Genomic DNA, 21,462 nt, shown 5'->3' on the forward strand with positions numbered 1-21,462 from the left:
ATGAAGTTCTTCTGATTTTCCACATGCTAGGAAAGATACATTTTCTTCTACCCTATTGCCTCAGTTACATCAACATTTGTAGATATCCTTGACAACAGTGAGCACAAATTATTCATCTTTGTATTCTCCTATGGCATTTTTTTCAGATTATTGCATATAATACGTACTGAATAAATATCTGTTGAATAATTGTAGAATTTATTTTTGAGATTTGGAATTCACATTTCATGTTTTACACTAGTTCATTTCTGCTGAAGGAATGAATGTACTATGATAGTTAATGAAAAGATACTAGATTGTGAAAATAGATGCTTGGTCAGCCTATGTGTGAGTTGCCATATGAATTTGAGCATATGACAAATGTAGTATATGTAGAATAATCTATTTTTTATTGTTTACCTAACAAACTCTTCCTTGTCTTGTCATATATGTGGCCTCCTCTACAGAGCCCCAGCTGTACCCATCCTATACTGACAGTTAGACCACTCCCTCTTTGGTGCTACCATAGCATCTTCTCACTTCTTTCACGGGACTTTATCACTTGATGATTCTATATTTCTTAATTTCACCCATTAGATTGTGAGCTCCTTGAGGGCAGGGACGATGTCTTACTCGTATCTGTATCTTGACTCCTATCACATTTTTGGATAAATAATTAATGCTCAATCCATATTGCTGAATGATTAAAAGTACATGTCAAATGGTCAAAAAAGGAACACTGTCTGCTTTATGTCATATTATGAAAATAAACAAATTATTTTGTGAAAAGTGACAGCTTCTCAGAGGGAAAAAAGGTATTGCATTTCTTTTACTTGTGTGTTATTAGTCATGTGAAAATACAATGTTTTTATGTATGAAATGGCTGATTTGAAAGAGTATATAAACATAGACATACTGTGTTTGCTTTTTTTAAAAAAAGGGCTGTTTAAATGGGTCCTAAGATAACTTTTGATAATGTAATATTGACATGATAAAATTGTAAACTTCATAATTCTGGCACAGGAACAATTTATGAAAACATACTAAGGTATTTGTAAATTGATGAAATAATATATATCTTAGGAAAGTCATAATTATTACACTTGTACATACCCTTAAAATAAAAGAGCCTGCTTGAAATGTTGCAAAAAGAAACAAATACCTGCTAATATGCCCTTCTAATTAAGGATGATGCAAATTAATCTCTTTATATAAATAATAAACTTTGAGTTGTTTTACCGGTTGTGTTGACGGAATTGTCTGACATGTTCACATATCTATTCATGCATATGTAAAGATGGCTATACAGACTTTAGAAGTTTAATCTCTGGCTAGATAACACTGCAAGTCTGTCTCACATAGGAATTATAGCTATAACCTTAACATTGAGCCATTTATCTAATTAGCTGCTCTAATTAACCACAGTATTCCTGTTATTACTCCAGAAGTCAAGAGACAGATATACAAGGCTGAATTACTTTACCTATAAACTTATTCCAAAAGTAATATTGTATTCTTTTTAATGTGGTGGATTAAAGAAAATATATATATGCAAAAATATAAGAATGGAGCTCCTCCTCTATTGTAGAGTAGCTTGAAGGAAATATTAGAAGCAAAGGATACATAGCTTGACCTAAAATAGGATTTCTGATATCATATATAATTTATATTTGACTTTCAGAATGACTCTGCTGTTTTAGTGTTGAAGCCAACAATTTGTATAGTAGGTTTATGCCACTATTTATATTTCTTATATAAGTTCCAAATAATATGCTACATCTGATTTAAAAGTGAATTCTTCACCTTCTTTAAGAAAAAGGAAAGAAATATATCTAATTTCCCAGTAGATATAAATAAAATTGATAGAAACTTTTGAAATATTTAAATGTCAGATGGGTCTGTTGTTGAAAAGAAACTTAAGCAATTGAACTTTTTGATGAACGTCAGTAGGCACATTGTTCTTCATTGGGCTGATTTTGCCCATTTTTCTCAGATAGTTATTAAATCAGACAAATTCTTACATAGATATGAAACATCCAGCATTTACTACAACAAAGTTTCAACATGCTGTTATTTGTTTCAGGTAATCTTTGGTAAATCTAGCTGTTCAGAATTTTCAAAGGAAGCCTATACAGCCGTAGTATATCATAACAGGTACTGAATTCAAATATTTCTTTCAAAGTTACTCACTTCTCAGTGGCATTGTTAGCACTCACATTAGTGTGTTTACCAAATGCTTTGCTGCACTAAATGTGCCAAATTCAAGGCTGACATCAGAGTTATAATTTTCAACCTGTGGATGCACAGCCATTCTCTATTGACATCCCAAATATGACTTTGTACACCAAACATCTTTTCTATCGAATTCTCTGATCCTTTCATTTTTATTATATTGTTATTGATTATCATTGTGGCCACTGGTCCTTTGGTCTTTCCCGGTTATTTCCACCTGACACTTTGTAGTAACTTAACCCTTTACTAAGCTTGAACACATGAGTCAGTTAAATCGGTGATGTTACTAGTATCCATTAATTCTTTGATTTAGTGACTTGTCATTTTTCTTCCTTGGGAAATTGCTGACTTTGGATAACCTTTAATTTCTGCTTTCTTTTGGGGGGATTATTGAATACTGTTGGAGAAAAATCACAAAATTGTACTAATCAGGACTATCACAAATTGATGTTATTGTATCATATGATAGGGCTACAGCAATTCATTTTATCTTTTTTTTTTTTTTTTTGGCCCCACAGCTCTTTTATAATCTTATTGTCATTGTTTTAACACTTTGCCTTCATTTAGCAGTAGCTACAGGAGTTTCTTCTAGCTCCTACTTCTTTTCTGTGTACTTTACTCTCAGCATTCCTGTTTATTAAGACTATCCAACTTGAGATGGTCCATCAACTTCTCTACTCTTCATCTCAAATTCTCTATACTGATTTGCCTTTCCTTCTGTTTCAAGGGGAGTAATGGCCTACTCCCTGTTAAATGTGAATCTTTTCACCTCTGCTTTCAAATGATCCTTTTAACCTCTTCCAGAATATAAGTCAATCATTTATCCCGTTTCTTGCAGCATTAGTCTCCTGCTTCATTGGCTCTGTCTCTTATTCTCAAAAAGAAGCTTCTGTTTCCATACTTAAAAACACAACAGTCCTTTCTCAGTGCTGTTGTATAGTATGTATTTTCCTTGCCCTTCTTAAAACTTTCTTATCTTTATATTGTGGCCTTGTCTTGAGCTTCCTTCTACCTCTTTGAACACTTCTTTTTTTTTTCTGTAGTATTCTTTTTCCTGTAAGTGTAAGGCATTCCACACAAAACACTAAAGTTTTGCCCTTAACCCTCATTCTTAATATATTGTTTTCTTAAGTAATCGTACATGTATCTCTCAGAGTTACATTCAGTGAAAATGCTACTGCTTTAATATTTATGTGGATTGTTTCCAACTCCTTCCAACAGAAGGAAGGTATTTTTAGTAATACCTTCCTTCTGAAGTACAGATACGTATTTTTAGTGGCCTATTGGACATACTCATTTGGATGCCCTGCTGTCTTCTCTGTGTTCATATATCTATCCCTGACTCTTGTCCTGACCCTATGTCTTTCTTACTCTCCATTTTTATTAATGGTACCACCATTTTCCAATTACTCTGGCACAAAATTTAAGACATCTTTGTCTTTCCTCTTCTCTAATATTCAATCATCTGTTAAGTCTTGCTGATTTCCTTTCTGCTTTATTACTAAACATAACCTGTGCTGTCCTGTTTCTGGGCCATTCTTGGGTTTTTTTGTATTATAATACCAAATCCCTTTATTTATTGAACTACTCATTCTTCAAGGTCCATATCAAATATTACCTCCTAAGTTACAATTCCCTGATCTCAAACTTGAAGTAATCTGTTCAGCTCTGTTTTTGAAGCACATAACCCTATATGCTGTATACCAGGGGTCGGCAAACATTTTCTACAAAGGACTGAATGGTATATATTTTAGGCCTGTGGTTATATGGTCTCTCTTGCAGCCATTCATCTATGCCATTATAGTGCAAAAACAGCCATAGACAGTAAGTAATGTTACAAGTAAATAGATGTAGCTGTGTTCCAATAAAGCTTTATTTATGGACATTGAAATTTGAATTTCATAAAATTTTCACATGTTGTGAAATATTATTCCTTTTTACCCCCAATCATTTAAAAATGTAAAAACCATTCTTAGTTTGCAGGCTATACAAAACCAGGCAGTGAACTATTTTTAGCTCGTAGGCCATAGTTTGCCAACCCCTGTTTTATAGCATAGCTATTGATATATATGTGTCTTACTTATATTCCTACTGTTGCCTACTTTTTGAGGGTAATTTTTTTTTAATGTTCATCTTTAAAACCACCACAAAAATAATGCAATGTTTAGCCAAAGGTGGGCAATTAAACCTACTTATTGAATGAATAACTGTCTTAGATATTTAATTTTCAACAAAAGTCTTCACATTATGTGATTTTTAGGACAGAAGTGAACTAAAACACTGAATACCAAGAAATATATTGATAAAGAAGATAGTAATTTCTAAAAATTATCTCATTTTATCTAGGTCTTTATTTTTGTTCTCAGCATTAGTGGAATTAAAATGACTATGCCATCTGACATTGTTGGTAAACTCAACTTTCTCATAATTCAGTGGTGATTGGTGGGATTAGTAATAAGATGCTTAGTGTCTTATTTTTTTTCACTGAAGTCATCAAGTTCTCAGATGGCTAGCATTAGCTATCTTTCTTGTTTATTATCAAAAGCCTTGTTCTACTTAATATTCCTGTGTTCAAGTCTATACCTGTTAATGTTTTTGAGGCTTATTTGAGATGGAAGGATATTTGACCTATTAACATCTAAGGAAGAAAACCTGATTGGTGGGACAGACCTCGCTGTAAAGATAGTTGGAGCAGTATGGTTTGGTTGCATTTTTGTTGAATATAATTCTGAGAGATACTCACTGAATATGGAAGGTTGGGATGCTAAGGTTTTATCCCTTTTTGTTATGAATAGCAGCCATGCTATTCTATAAAAGTGCCCTCTTGGGATTATTCTCAGTGAATATTGAGAAGAAAGTGTCATTGGTTTGGGCAAACAAGATATTTGATGTATTCTTAAAGAGTCTGGAAGCGCTTCTAAACTGAGACAAATGCAGTTTGTGGGCGTTTCCTGATTTTACTGGTTTTTTTGTTTGTTTTAGCGGTCAATTCTAGTCCATATTTAGGATTTAGGTAACTTTTTTTATTTCTTCAACAATGAGATGGTTGATATAAGACAGTCTATAGAGCAAAACTTGATCTTTTTTTTTGGTCTCACTCTGTCACCTAGGCCGGAGTGCAGTGGCAGGATCATAGCTCACTGCAGCCTTGAACTCCTGGACTCAAGTGATCCTCTCATCTCGGCCTCCCAAGTAGCTAGGATTTTTTTTTTTTTTTTTTTTTTTTTGTAGAGATGGGTCTGGCTATGTTGTGCAGACTGGTCTCAAACTCCTGACTCTAAGTGATCCTGACGCCACAGCCTCCCAAAGTGCTGGGATTACAGGTGTGAGCCACTACACCTGGCCTCCAATGTGATATTTTGATATTAAGTTGTCTAAAGATGCCTTTTTTCCCATCTTATTACAAAAGGATGATAAACATTAGTTTTAATATGAAAGCATTCTCCTATGAAGGAAAAATGTTTTATGTAACGTATATCAGAATTGGCTCATAGAGAACTCCCTACCTTAGTGTCCTCTTTTATGCAGCTTCCAATCTAATGGAGATCTCAGGATCAAGGTGGTGATTATTAATGAACTTTTAAATAGTAGGATTACTCAGCCCATTAAGAAAAATCGGATGAGAAATTTCAGAAACAGTGGCAGCTCTCTTATATGGAAGTAAGATTTAGTTATTTAGAGATTGGGGATAAAGAAAACTATTTTGGACTAGAGGAAAAATTAAACATGAATCTTAAAATTTTAAAATTATTCAAATATACAAATACATTATTTATTTTGGACAAATTACTGACTGTTGATTTTTTTTTTTTTTTTGTATGAAGGTCTCCTGATTTTCATGAAGAAATCAAGGTTAAGCTTCCTGCTACTTTAACTGACCATCATCACTTGCTTTTTACTTTTTATCATGTTAGTTGTCAACAAAAACAAAATACTCCTCTTGAAACACCAGTTGGATATACAGTAAGTCCTTTTGGTTCAATATTTAGATCAAAGAGCTAAAATAATAGTGATATTTAAGATATAATTGGTATTTCTTGTTATTTGTGGTTTTTTTTTTTTTTTTTGAGACAGAGTCTCTGTCTCCCAGGCTGGAGTGCATTGGCGCGATCTTGGCTCACTGCAACCTCTGTTTCCTGGGTTCAAGCAGTTCTCCTGCCTCAGCCTCCTGAATAGCTGGGATTACAGGTGCCCGCCATCATGTCCAACTAATTTTTTTGTATTTTTAGTAGAGACGGGGTTTCACCATGTTTGCCAGGTTGGTCTCAAACTCTTGGCTTCGAGTGATCTGCCTGCCTCGGCCTCCCAAAGTGCTAGGATTACAGGCGTGAGCCATGGCGCCTGGCCTGTTTCTTGTTACTTGAATATTCCTTGTCTGATTCCCCACAGTTATGAAGTTGCATTGATTAGGAAGAGCCATTATAACAAGAAAATGCCCATTAATGTAATTAATTAATGTAATTAATTGATTTATTAACTAGCACATATAAACACTTGGGTGTTGGTCCTGATTATTAGGTGTATACCCAACAATGCAGTATAAATATAATAGGTTCATAGACTCTTCAGCAGATAATGATTTTAATATAAAATAAGTAAAAGAGACTATTGGAGAATAAATTAAAACCCTTGAGTATTTTTCAAAATTATGCTTTCCAGCTTGGCATAACCCCATCTCTACCAAAAATACAAAAATTGGCTAGGCGTGGTGTTGTGCACCTGTGATGCCAGCTGCTAGGGAGGCTGAGATGGGAGGATTGCTTGAGCCTGGGAGGCAGAGGTTGCAGTGAGCCAAGATCATGCCACTGCACTCTGGCCTGGGCGACAGAGTGAGACCCTTGTCTCAAAAAAAAAAAAAAAAAAAAATTACTATGATTGAATTGCAAAGATAAACCTAAGATGAAGGAAGTCATGGTATAACACAGTTCTGTCAGAAAAATTATGCTTTCAGCCAAAAGAGAAAAGCCAACATTTGATTCATTATTTTGTCTCTTGCAGTTTATGACATGAGTTTTGCTCTAACTGTAAGAAAATAAATTTATGATCATACTTTTTGTTTCTAGCATTCCTGTCTAATCAATTATTTCTTTCACTATTTACATTGAAATGATTATCTCAGTTTTAAAATGGATTTACTTCATGGCTTTTTTCTAAGACCAACTGTTTGCCACTAGATTTTAATATTGCATGGTTAATAATAATAATGTTTTGGTGATATCCTCCTTAATAAAATTTCATTAGGGAAACTTCTCTTTAGAGGGATTATGAAGGCCTATTATTATTATTACTTATATAATTAAATCCCTTAATATTTGATGATATGAGACAAATTTGGCTTGTACCAAGTTCCTAAAACATGCTAAGTAATTATTTTTATAGCAAACATATTTAAAATAAAATTGTTTTATTTTCATTTAAAAGTGGATACCAATGCTTCAGAATGGACGGTTGAAGACTGGCCAGTTTTGCTTGCCAGTCTCATTGGAAAAACCACCACAGGCTTACTCTGTACTGTCTCCTGAGGTCAGTATCTCCCATGTTGACATTCTCCAGATTGAATGAAATGGGTTTTTTACTATAAAGATGTTTTTACCAAGCAAACTCTTGCCATTTCTTCTACTTAAAGTTTATAGATAATGAAGGAAAAGTATTTTCCCCCATGATTAAAATTCTTTTACATACAACTTAAAAGCTTTTATCCTGTTTTTAAATTTAAATTTAAATTGAATTTTAAATTTAAATATCCTCATTTTAAAACCAAAATAATACATGGAATGTAAACTCAAAAGATCATTTTGGAGAGTTTTCATACTGTAACTTGAGAAACTTCTTTAAATAAATGAATATTTCTTTTTTATTTTTAGTAGACTTAACATTTCACTAAAAGACTGGAGGAAGAAAAACAGATTTAAATTAATTTTTTAGAATCTTTTTGTAATTGAAGATCATGTGAATGAAAACAAAGTAGCTGTGAACCTGTAATACAAGAGATATTGGCAACTTTGATGATTACATATGTGATTTGAAAGACTTGTAACACAAATATTGGAAAAATCTCAATCAAGAATCAATAGCCACCGTTCATAAACCAAAGTTCCTCTTGAGAGAAACACAGTGGTTGTCAGTGTCTCTTAATGATTTTGAATATAACTGCTGGTAAATGTTACTCTAAAATACATTTTGTGAATATTTTCCTGGTGGCATTTGTTTTCAGAATACAATTCAAAATGTATTCACAAATAAATTTGTATGTATTTTTATTTTTAAAAAACAATTCAAGGCTATTGCTCTGATCTTATTTGTCACTGTTCTCTGTCACTCACTTTTGATAGCCACATAGCACGGAGCCTCTGCTGTTCCTCACACATGAAAAGTGCATTTCCATTTCAGGCCCTTTGCTCTTCCCTCTGCTGGCAGTGGTCTATCACAAAGCCTGGTTCTTCATTTTACTCAGACCTCTACTCAAATGTCACCTCACCAAGGGAGTCATCTATGATTATTCTAAATAGCAGCCTCTCCCACTTTATCTCTTTATTTTTCCTCATGTCATTTATCATTGACTTCATATTTAAAATGTTTTTTGTTTATTTATTCTCTATAGAGTATAAACACTATGAGGGTAGGAACTTTGTCTGTCTTGCTCATTGCTGTCTACAAGTATTTAGAACAGTACTTGGCACATCATAGGTACTCAATATATATTTAATAGATTAATGAATAAAGACAGTAGAGTAAGAAATATGACTCTCCCTCCTCCCAATCTTTCATTCATTTTTCCAGGGACACATCTTTTCAGTGATGACTTTTTCGTGTGACTTTGTTATACAGAAAGGTAGCCATTTGTCAGAGAGCATTATGTTTCAAAGGAGATGTTTTAAAAGAAAATATATTTTTGTTGAAGTTAAGGATTTGTTTTTACTTAATTGCAGTGCAAGTTCAGCAGCTTTCTAAAGGGAGACTCATGATTTTCTTCTAGCTATCATACTATATATGCTCACAGATCAAGAATATGGTGATAATTTGGATTTGACTATAGACATATAATATAGCTGCTTGATATGTGAAATAAGCCACCTGATTAAGAGCCAAAACTTTTGTAAACAGTTGACCCTTAAACAACATGGCAGTAAGGGGTGACGTCCCTCCTCCCTAGCATGCACTTGAAAATCCACATATAACTTTTGGACTCCCTAAAAACTTAACTACTAATATAATAGCTTACTGTTGACTGAAAGCCTTACCAGTAACATAAACAGTTAATTAGCATGTATTTTGTATGTTAAATGTATTATATACCATATTCTTAAAGTGATATAGAGAAAAGAAAATGTTCTTAAGAAAATCATAAGGCACAGAAAATATATTTACTGTCACTAAGTAGAAGTGGATCATTATCAAGGCCTTCATCCTCATTGTCTTCATGATGGGTAAGCTGAGGAGGAGGAGTAGGGATTGGTCTTGCTATCTTAGCGGTAGCAGAGGCAGAAGAGGTGGAAGAGGTGGAAGGGGAAGCAGGCACACTTGGTGTAACTTTACAGAAATACATCATAATTTCTGTCTGACATTTTTGCTTTTTCATTCCTCTAAAAATATTTCCAGAGCAGGATGCAGTGGCACACCTGTAATCCCAGCTTCTTGAGAGGATTACTCGAGTTCAGGAGTTCGAGGCTGTACTTTGCTGTGGTTGTGCCTTTGAATAGCCAGTGCCCTCCAGCCTGGGAAACATAGCAAGACCCCATCTCTTTTAAAAAAGTATTTCTGGTCAGGTGTGGTGGCTCATGCCTGTAATCCCAGCACTTTGGGAGGCCGAGGTGGGCAGATCACCTGAGGTCAGGAGTTCAAGAACATCAGGGCTAACATCGCAAAACTCCTTCTCTACTAAAAATACAAAAAATTAGCCAGGTGTGGTGGTGGGCACCTGTAATCCCAGCTACTCGGGAGGCTGAGGCATGAGAATTGCTTGAACCCGGGAGGCGGAGGTTGACAGTGAGCCGAGATTGTGCCACTGCACTCCAGCCTGGGTGACAGAGTAAGACTCTGTCTCAATATTAAAAAGAGAAAAAAAATATTTCTATGTGGTGCCAATCTTTATTCCATCGTTTGTTTTAGTTTCAGTGCCCTTAGCACAGATGGGTCCATGTTTTAAAAGAAGTCAAAAGCAGTCTTGAATAACCCTTCTGCCATGTTGTATAATGTCAGTTTGTTTTCTGACACTATTTCTTCTATGTTTTCTGCCTCAATGTCTGGCACTGGTTTAAAAGCACTCATCTCCATCAAGTCTTCTTCTGTTAATTCCTCCCGTCTGGTGTCTATGAGCTCGTGAGTTTCTCCTTGGAAATCTGTACCCCTCACTTTTTTTTTTTCCTTTTTGCCATATCCACAATTTATTTCATAATTTTCTTGATTGGCTCTGTCATAAAGTCTGTGAAGTCATGACAACCTCTGGACACAGTTTTCTCCAGCAAGAATTTATTGTTTCAGGCTTGATGGCTTTTGTTTAAACAATGATAGCATTTTCAGTGGTATAATCCTTCCAAACTTTAATGATGTTCTATTTATTGGGGTTCTCTTCATAGCATTCACACTCCTTTCCATAGAGTACCATGTGTGATGAATCTTAAAGATCCTTATGACTCCCAATCTAGAGGCTGAATTAGAAACATGGCATTTGGAGGCAGGTAGAAGACTCTGATGCCTTCTGTGTTGAACTCATGGGGTTCTGGGTGGCCAGTGGCATTGTCTAATATCAAAATAACTTCAAAATGCAGTTCCTTACAGCCAAGGTACTTCCTGACTCCTCCCCTTTTCCATACTCTTCTTCCTTGCAACTGTATAAAATTAGGATTTTTAAAAATTATGGTAAAAATGCTTGCATGGTGACTCATACCTATAATCCCAGTGCTTTGGAAGGCTGAGGTGGGATCAGGAGTTCGAGTTTACAGTGAGCCATGATTGCACCACTGCACTCCAGCCTGGGTGACTGAACAAGAACCTGCCTCTTCAAAATAAATAAATAAATAAAAATATTATAGTAAAAATATATAGAATATAAAGTTTATCATTTTAATTTTAAGTGTATATTTCTGTAGCCTTACGTATATTCACAGTGTCCTGAAAACAAGCCTTTTAAAATTACTTTTAAAATGAAGTATTTGTATGCCAAAATACAACATTATTTACTTTATTTTATGAATTTAACAACAAGCTTATGGCATTGTTTTACTAAGATTTAGTGTTTCTGGTATATGTGGTTCCTATTTTATTCACTTTCTCTGCTTTATAATATTATTCAGTTCTTACCTCTTTGAAATCCATTCTCATAAAATAAAGCAATTTTAAAATTAAAATTAGGTGGTTTCATTCTATTGCTTATGATCAAATAAAACATTTCTCTGGCTTTTTCTTGCACGTAGACATAATCCAAGTATTTTTTCCTATGACCTACAAATCTCTGAATGATTTGGTCTTTTCCACTTCTCCAACATCATCGTCTACAACCGTTACTACATCCCTTTCTCTCTGCACTGACAGCTTCTTCCAAGCTTTTTTCTGCCTCCAGCCCTTTGAATTTTCTCTTTTCTTTTCTTGATCTTGACATAGCTGAGTCTTTTTCTTTATTAAAATTGTAGACACAGCAGCATCTCCTCAAAGAAGTCTTTCTTCACTGCATGAATTTGCAACCTTTCCCTCCTCCATGCTGCTGATACACACTCTGTTTCTTTTTAATTCTGTTTTACTTACTCAGCAACATAGCCACAATCCAATTCTGTATGTAGGTAATTGTGTAGGAATAATTTATATACCAAATTTAGCAAAGTTAGCTCTCAGAAGAGGTGTGCGATTATGAAAGAATTTTTGTTATTTTTTAAAAAATCTATATGCTTTTGAACGGCAATATAGCATAATCTTCTAAGGCCTTAATCCTGGCTCCAACACTTAATTGTCTGGCCCTGGGCAAGTTTCTTAATCTCTCTGCTATGGAACAGATTGTTTTCCCCCCAAAAAATCATATGTTGAACCCTAACCCTCAATGTGATGGCATTTTGAGATGGAGTCTTTGGAAGGGAGTTGGGTTTAGACAAGGTTATAAAGGTGGGGCCTTCATAATTGGATTAGTGCCCTTGTAAGAAGAGACCAGAGAGCTTGACATCCCCTCTCCCACGGTGTGGGTATACAAGCAAGAAGGTGGCCGTCTGCAACCCAGGGTGAGAACCCTCACCAGAAACTGACCATGCTGGCACCTTGATCTTAGACTTTCAGTCTCCAGAACTGTGAGAAAATAAATATCTGCTGTTTAAGTCACCTGTTTATGGTACTTTGTTATGGCAGCCTGAGGTGACTAAGACACTTTCTGTGCCTCAGTTTTTTCATCTGTAAGATGAGAATAATTAAGACTTACAGTAATTGGTTGTATTGATGATTGAATGATATAATAACATGGAGAGCATTTGGAATAGTGCCAGGCACTTGGAAAGTGCTACGGAAGTGTTTGCTACTATTACACCATTGCTATTGCCATTGCTCATTAGAATATTTTAAGATGACATTTTTCACTTTAGCATGAATCGAAATTACCTAGAGGGTTTGTTGTAACACTGATTGTTGAACCTTATTTCCCGAGTTTTTGTGACAGTCGATCTAGGTTGGGGCTTGAGTATTTACATGTCTAACAGTTTTCAGATGATGTTTGTGCTGCTGATTCTCAGACCAAACTTTGAGAACTGTTATTTTTTATTTATTTTTAAGTTCTGGAGTACATGTGCAGGTTTGTTACATAGATAAACATGTGCCATGGTGATTTGCTGCACCTATCAACCCATCACCTAAGTATTAAGCCCAGCATGCATTAGCTATTTTTCCTGATGTTCTCCCTTCCCCACACTCCCCTCAACGACAGGCCCCAGTGTGTATTGTTTCCTTCCCTGTGTCCACGTGTTCTTATTGTTCAGCTCCCACTTATGAGTGAGAACATCCAGTGTTTGGTTTTCTGTTCCTGCATTAGTTTGTTGAGGATAAGGGCTTCTAGCTCCATCCATGTTCCTGCAGAGAACATGATCTCATTCCATTTTATTGCTGCATAGTATTCCATGGTGTATATGTACCACATTTTCTTTATCCAATCTATCATTGATGGGCATTTGGGTTGATTCCATGTCTTTGCTATTGTGAATAGTGCTGCAATGAACATACATGTGCATGTGTCTTTATAATAGAATGATTTCTATTCCTTTGGGTATATACCCAGTAATGAGATTGCTGGTTCGAATGGTATTTCTGGAGATTGCTGGTTCGAATGGTATTTCTGGTTCTAGGTCTTTGAGGAATCTCCACAATGTCTTCCACAATTATTGAACTAATTTACACTTCCACCAACAGTGTAAAAGTGTTCCTATCTCTCTACAGCTTCACCAGCATCTGTTGTTTCTTGACTTTTTAATAATCGCCATTCTGACTGGTGTGAGATGGTATCTCATTGTGGTTTTGATTTGCATTTATCTGATGATGAGTGATACTGAGCTTTTTTTCATATGTTTGTTGGCCACATGAATGTCTTCTTTTGAGAAGTTTCTGATCATGTCCTTTGCCGACTGTTTAATGAGGTTTTTTTTTTCTTGTAAATTTGTTTAAGTTCTTTGTAGACTCTGGGTATTACACCTTTGTCAGATGGATAGGTTGCAAAATTTTTCTCCCATCCTGTAGCTTGTCTGTTCACTCTGATGATAGTTTCTTTTGCAGTGCAGAAGCTCTTTAGTTTATTTAGATCCCATTTGTCAATTTTTACTTTTGTTGCAATTGCTTTTGATGTTTTTGTCATGAAATCTTTGCTTGTGCCCATGTCCTGAATGGTATTGCCTAGATTTTCTTCTAGGGTTTGTATAGTTTTGGGTTTTACATTTAAGTCTTTAATCATCTTGAGTTAATTTTTGTATAAGGTGTAAGGAAGGGGTCTAGTCTCAGTTTTCTGCATATGGCTAGCCAGTTCTCGCAGCACCATTTATTAAATAGGGAATCTTTCACCCATTGCTTGTTTTTGTCAGGTTTGTTGAAGATCAGATGGTTGCAGGTGTTTGGTCTTATTTCTAAGTTCTCTATTCTGTTCCATTGGTCTATGTGTCTGTTTTTGTACTAGCACCATGCTGTTTTGGTTATCGTACCCTTTCAGTATAGTTTGAAGTTGGGTAGCGTGATGCCTCCAGGTTTGTTCTTTTTGTTTAGAATTGTCTTGGCTATATGGGCCCTTGTTTGGTTCCATATGAATTTTAAAATAGTTTTTAAAAATAATTCTGTGAAGAATGTCTACAGTAGTTATATGGGAATAGCATTGAATGTATAAATTACTTTGGGCAGTATGGCCATTTTCACGATATTGATTCTTCCTATCCATGAGCATGGAATGTTTTTCCATTTGTTTGTGTCCTCTCTGATTTCCTTGAGCAGTGGTTTGTAGTTCTCCTTGAAGAGGTCCTTCACTTTTCTTGTTAGCTGTATTCCTGGGTATTTCATTCTCTTTGTAGCAGTTATAAATGGGAATTCATTCATGATTTGACTTCTTGTCTGTTGTTGGTGTATAAAAATGGTTGTGATTTTTGCGCATTGATTTTGTATCCCGAGACTTTGCTAAAATTGCTTATCAGCTTAAGAAGCTTTTGGGCTGAGACAGTGGGGTTTTTCTAGATATAGGATCATGTCATCTGCAAACCAAGACAATTTGACTTCTTCTCATCCTATTTAAATACCTTTATTTCTTTCTCTTGTCTGATTGCCCTGGCCAAAACTTCTAATACTGTGTTGAATAGGAGTGGTGGCTGGGCGCAGTGGCCCACGCCTATAATCCCGGCACTTTAGGAGGCCAAGGCAGGCAGATCACTTGAGGTCAGAAGTTCAAGACCAGCCTGGCCAACATAGTGAAACCCCGTCTCTACTAAAAATACAAAAATTAGCCAGATGTGGTGGCATGTGCCTGTAATCCCAGCTACTAGGGAGGCTGAGGTGGAAGAATTGCTTGAACCCAGGAGGTGGAGGCTGCAGTGAGCTGAGGTCGTACCACTGCACTCCAGCCTGAGTGACAGAGTGAGACTCTGTCTCAAAAAAAAAAAAAGGGGGGGAGGGGGGAGAGTGGTGAGAGAGGGCATCCTTGTTTTGTGCCAGTCTTCAAGGGGAATGCTTTCAGCTTTTGCCCATTCAGTATGATATTGGCTGTGGGTTTGTCATAAATGGCTCTTACTATTTTGAGGTATGTTCCTTCAATACCTAGTTCATTGAGAGTTTTTACATGAAGTGATATTGAATTTTATCAAAGGCCTTTTCTGCGCCTATTGAGGTAATAATGTGGTTTTTGTTTTTAGTTCTGTTTATGTGACGGATTATGTTTATTGATTTGCGTGTGTTGAACCAGCCTTGCATCTCGGGGTTGAAGCCTACTTGATCATGGTGGATAAGCTTTTTGATGTGCTGCCAGATTTGCTTTGCCAGTATTTTATTGAGGATTTTTGCATCGATGTTCATTAGGGATATTGGCCTGAAGACTTCTTTTTTGTTGTTCTGTCTTTGCCAGGGTTTGGTATCAGGATGATGCTGACCTCATAAAATGAGTTAGGGAGGAGTCCTTTGCAGTTGTTTGGAATAGTTTTAGAGGAAATGGTACCAGCTCTCTTTGTATCTCTGGTAGAATTCAGCTGTAAATCCATCTGATCCTGGGCTTTTTTGGTTGTTAGGCTATTTATTGCTCCCTCATTTTTAGAACTTGTTATTGGTCTATTCAGGGATTCAACTTCCTGGTTCAGTCTTGGGAGGATGTATATGTCCAGGAATTTATCTATTTCTTCTAGATTTTCTAACTTGCTTGCAGAGAGGTATTTGTAGTACATTCTCTGATGGTGTTTGTATTTCTGTGGGGTCAGTGGTGATATCCCCTTTATCATTTTTTATTGTGTCTATTTGATTCTTCTCTTTTTCCTTCTTTATTAATCTAGCTATTAGTCTATTTTATTAATTTTTTCAAAAAAAAACAGCTTCTGGATCTGTTAAATTTTTGAAGGGATTTTTGTGTCTCTGTTTCCTTCACTTCTGCTCTGATCTTGGTTATTTCTTGTCTTCTGCTAGCTTTGGGTTTTTTGTTGTTGTTGGTGGTGGTTCTCTAGTTCTTTTAGTTGTGATGTTAGGATTTCAATTTGAGATCTTCCTAGCTTTTTTTTTTTCTTTTTTTTTAGGCAGGGCACGGTGGCTCATGCCTGCAATCCAAGCACTTTGGGATGCTGTGGCAGGGGGATTACTTGAGGTCAGGAGTTCGAGACCAGCCTGGCCAACATGGTGAAATCTCATCTTTACTAAAAAAAAAAAATACAAAAATTAGCCTGGCATGGTGGCATGTGCCTATAATGCCAGCTACTCAGGAGGCTGAGGCAGGAGAATCACTTGAACCTGGGAGGCAGAGGTTGCAGTTAGCTGAGATCGTGCCACTGCACTCCAGCCTAGGTGACAGCGAGACTCTCTCAAAAAAAAAAAAAAAAAATCTTTCTAGCTTTTTAATGTGGACATTTAGTGCTATAAATTTCCCTGTTAACACTGCTTTAGCTGCATCCCAGAGATTCTGGTACATTGTCTTTTTGTTCTCATTAGTTTCAAAGAACTTCTTGATTTCTGTCCTAATTTCATTATTTACCCAGCAGTCATTCAGGAGCAAGTTGTTCAATTTCCATGTAGTTGTGTGGTTTTGAGTGAGTTTCTTAACCTTGAGTTCTAATTTAATTTCTCTGTGGTCTGAGAGACTGTTTGTTATTATTTCAGTTATTTTGCATTTGCTGAGGAGTGTTTTACTTCCAATTATGTGATCAGTTTTAGACTAAATGCAATGTGACACTGAGAAGATTGTATATTCTGTTGTTTTGGGTTGGAGAGTTCTGTAGATATCTGTCAGGTCCACTTGTTTTAGAGCTGAAGAGAACTGTTATGTTTAAAGAAATTTTAAAAAGCTGAAAACAAGTGTTTTAGATTGAAAGAGCTAATAGTGTTTATTGCTTTGATGGGTTTCAACTTACTCTGCTGGTTTTTTTTTTCAAAAATGTTTCAAAATCTTTATTTTTTGCCTCAGAGATGTTGAATTTCTTTTTATTTATTTATTTTTATGATACTTTAAGTTCTGGGGTACATGTGCAGAACGTGCAGTTTTGTTACATAGATTTACACGTGCCATGGAGGTTTGTTGCACCCATAAACTTGTCACCTACGTTAGGTATTTCTCCTAGTGCTGTCCCTCCCCTAGCCCCCCACCCCCCGACAGGCCCCAGTGTGTGATGTTCCCCTCCCTGTGTCCATGTGTTCTCATTGTTCAGCTCCCACTTATGAGTGAGAACATGTGGTGTTTGGTTTTCTGTTCTTGAGTTAGTTTGCTGAGTATGATGGTTTCCAGCTTCATCCATGTCCCTGCAAAGGACATGAACTCATCCTTTTTTATGGCTGCATAGTATTCTATGGTGTATATGTGCCACATTTTCTTTCTCCAGTCTATCATTGATGGGCATTTGGGTTGGTTCCAAGTCTTTGCTATTGTGAATAGTGCTGCAGTAAACATATGTGCACATGTGTCTTTATAGTAGAATAATTTATAATTCTTTGGGTATATACCCAGTAATGGGATTGCAGGGTCAAATGGTATTTCTAGTTCTAGATCCTTCAGGAATTGCTACACTGACTTCCACAATGGTTGAACTAATTTACACTCCCACCAACAGTGTAAAAGTGTTCCTATTTCTCCACATCCTCTCCAGCATCTGTTGCTTTCGGACTTTTTAATGATCGCCATTCTAACTGGTGTGAGATGGTATCTCATTGTGGTTTTGATTTGCATTTCTCTATTGATCAGTGATGATGAGCTTTTTTTCCATATGTTTGTTGGCTGCATAAATGTCTTTTTTTGAGAAGTGTCTATTCATACCCTTTGCCCACTTTTTGATGGGATTGTTTATTTTTTTCTTGTAAATTTATTTAAGTTCTTTGTAGTTCTGGTTATTAGCCCTTTGTCAGATAGATAGATTGCAAAAATTTTCTCCCATTTTGTAGGTTGCCTGTTCACTCTGATGATAGTTTCTTTTGCTGTCCAGAAGCTCTTTAGTTTAATTAGATCCCATTTGTCAATTTTGGCTTTTGTTGCCATTGCTTTTGGTGTTTTAGACATGAAGTGTTTGCCCATGCCTATGTCCTGAATGGTATTGCCTAGGTTTTCTTCTAGGATTTTTATGATGTTAGGTCTTATGTTTAAGTTTTTAATCCATCCTGAGTTAATTTTTGTTTAAGGTGTAAGGAAGGGTCCAGTTTCAGTTTTCTGCATATGACTAGCTAGTTTTCCCAACACCAGTTTTCCCCATTGCTTGTTTTTGTCAGGTTTGTCAAAGATCATATGGTTGTAGATGTGTGGTGTTATTTCTGAGGCCTCTCTGTTCTGTTCCCTTGGTCTGTGTGTCTGTTTTGGTACCAGTACCATGCTGTTTTGGTTACTGTAGCCTCGTAGTATAGTTTGAAGTCAGGTAGTGTGATGCCTCCGGCTTTGTTCTTTTTGCTTATGATTATCTTGGCTCTGCGGGCTCTTTTTTGGTTCCATATGAAGTTTAGTTTTTCCAGTTCTCTGAAGAAAGTCAATGGTAGCTTGATGGGGATGGCATTGAATCTATAAATTACTTTGGGCAGTATGGCCATTTTCCTGATATTGATTCTTCCTATCCATGAGCATGGAATGTTTTTACATTTATTTGTGTCCTTTCTTATTTCCTTGAGCAGTAATTTGTAGTTCTCTTTGAAGAGGTCCTTCATACCCCTTGTAAATTGTATTACTGGGTATTTTATTCTCTTTGTAGCAATTGTGAATGGGAGTTCACTCATGATTTGGCTCTCTGCCTGTTATTGGTGTATAGGAATGCTTGTGATTTTTGCACATTGATTTTGTATCCTGATACTTTGCTGAAGTTGCTTATTAGCTTAAGGAGATTTTGGGCTGAGACAATGGGGTTTTCTAAATATACAATCATGTCATCTGCAGAGACAAATTTGACTTCCTCTTTTCCTATTTGAATACCTTTATTTCTTTTCTTGCCTGATTGCCCTAGCCAGAACTTCCAATACTGTGTTGAATGGGAGTGGTGAGAGAGGGCATCCTTGTCTTGTGCCAGTTTTCAGAGGGGATGCTTCCAGTTTTCGCCTATTCAGTATAGTATTGGCTGTGGGTTTGTCTTAAATAGGTCTTATTATTTTGAGATATGTTCCATCAATACCTAGTTTATTGAGAGTTTTTAGCATGAAGGGGTGTTGAATTTTGTTGAAGGCCTTCTCTGCATCTATTGAGATAATCATGTGGTTTTTGTCACTGGTTCTGTTTATGTAATGGATTACATTTATTTATTTGTGTATGTTGAACCAACCTTGCATCCCAGGGATGAAGCTGACTTAATCTTGGTGGATAAGCTTTTTGATGTGCTGCTGCATTCGGTTTGCCAGTATTTTATTGAGGATTTTCACATCGATGTTGATCAGGGATATTTTCTTTTCTTTTGAAAAGAAAATTTTCTTTTTTTGTTGTGTCTCTGCCAGGTTTTGGTATCAGGATGATGCTGGCCTCATAAAATGAGTTAGGGAGGAGTCCCTCTTTTTCTGTTGTTTGGAATAGTTTCAGAAGGAATGGTACCAGCTCTTCTTTGTACCTCTGGTAGAATTCAGCTATGAATCCATCTGGTCCTGGACTTTTTTTGTTGGTAGGCTATTAATTACTGCCTCAATTTCAGAACTTGAATATTGGTCTGTTCAGGGATTCAACTTCTTCCTGGTTTAGACTTGGGAGGGTGTATGTATCCAGGAATTTATTCATTTCTTTTAGATTTTCTAGTTTATTTGCATAGAGGTGTTTATAGTATTCCCTGATGGCATTTTGTATTTCTGTTGGATCAGTGGTGATATCCCCTTTATCATTTTTTATTGCATCTATTTGATTCATCTCTCTTTTGTTCTTTACTAGTCTGGCTAGTGGTCTATTTTGTTGATCTTTTCAAAAAACCAGCTCCTGGATTCATTGATTTTTTTGAAGGGTTTTTCATGACTCTGTCTCCTTCAGTTCTGCTCTGATCTTAGTTATTTCTTGTCTTCTGCTAGCTTTTGACTTTATTTGCTCTTGCTTCTCTAGTTCTTTTAATTGTGATGTTAAGGTGTCAATTTTAGATCTTTCCTGCTTTCTCTTGTGGTCATTTAGTGCTATAAATTTCCCTGTCCACACTGCTTTAAATGTGTCCCAGAGATTCTGGTACGTTGTGTCTTTGTTCTCATTGGTTTCAAGGAACATCTATTTCTGCCTTCCTTTCATTATTTACCCTGTAGTCATTCAGGAGCAAGTTGTTCAGTTTCCATGTAGTTGAGTGAGTTTCTTAATCCTGAGTTCTAATTTGATTGCACTGTGGTCTGAGAGACTGTTATGATTTCCTTTCTTTTGCCTTTGCTGAGGAGTGTTTTACTTCGAATTATGTGGTCAATTTTAGAATAAGTGTGATGAGGTGCTGAGAAGAATGTATATTCTGTTGATTTGTTGTGGAGAGTTCTGTAGATGTCTATTAGGTCCACTTGGTCCAGAGCTGAGTTCAAGTCCTGAACACCCTTGTTAATTTTCTGTCTTGTTGATCTAATATTGACAGTGGGGTGTTAAAGTCTCCCACTGTTATTGTGTGGGAGTCTGATTGTCTTTGTAGGTCTCTAATAACTTGCTTTATGAATCTGGGTGCTCTTCTATCGGGTGCATATATATTTAGGTTAGTTAGCTCTTGTTATTGCATTGATCCCTTTACCATTATGTAATGCCTTTCTTTGTCTCTGTTGATCTTTGTTGGTTTAAAGTCTGTTTCATCAGAGACTAGGATTACAACCCCTGCTTTTTTTTTTTTTTTTTTTTTTTTTTGCTTTCCTTTTGCTTGGTAAATAATCCTCCATCCCTTTATTTTGAGCCTATGTGTGCCTTTGGCCATGAGGTGGGTCTCCTGAATACAGCACACCGATGGGTCTTGACTCTTTATCTAGTTTGCCAGTCTGTGTCTTTTAATTGAGGCATTTAGCCCGTTTACATTCAGGGTTAACATTGTTGTGTGTGAATTTGATCCTGTCATAGATGTTGAATTTCTTATCTAATTAGTGTTGAAATTTGGTAATGGGGATTTGAATTTATTTGGTTTTATTTTCTATACATGATAAAAAACGATAAAACCATAGGAAAGAAATCTCTTG

At 36.1% G+C, this 21,462-nt stretch overlaps 1 protein-coding gene across 10 annotated transcripts in view; it reads left to right on the forward strand.

The window, feature by feature from the left end:
- The window catches only part of DOCK7 (dedicator of cytokinesis 7), a 238,434-nt gene that overhangs the window by 108,542 nt on the left and 108,430 nt on the right, over positions 1-21,462 (forward strand). For 9 of the 10 annotated variants that reach the window (XM_054533642.2, XM_024251423.3, XM_054533652.2 and 6 more), the window contains exons 16-18: positions 2,063-2,133; positions 6,036-6,174; positions 7,633-7,734. In XM_054533642.2, the coding sequence (XP_054389617.1) occupies positions 2,063-2,133; positions 6,036-6,174; positions 7,633-7,734 (312 nt within the window). Of the gene's footprint in view, positions 1-2,062; positions 2,134-6,035; positions 6,175-7,632; positions 7,735-21,462 lie in introns of those variants that run through there. The other variant, XM_063712056.1, reaches the window with a different exon arrangement.

This window comes from Pongo abelii, chromosome 1 (assembly GCF_028885655.2).
Source record: "Pongo abelii isolate AG06213 chromosome 1, NHGRI_mPonAbe1-v2.0_pri, whole genome shotgun sequence".
Classification (NCBI taxonomy): Eukaryota; Metazoa; Chordata; class Mammalia; order Primates; family Hominidae; genus Pongo; species Pongo abelii.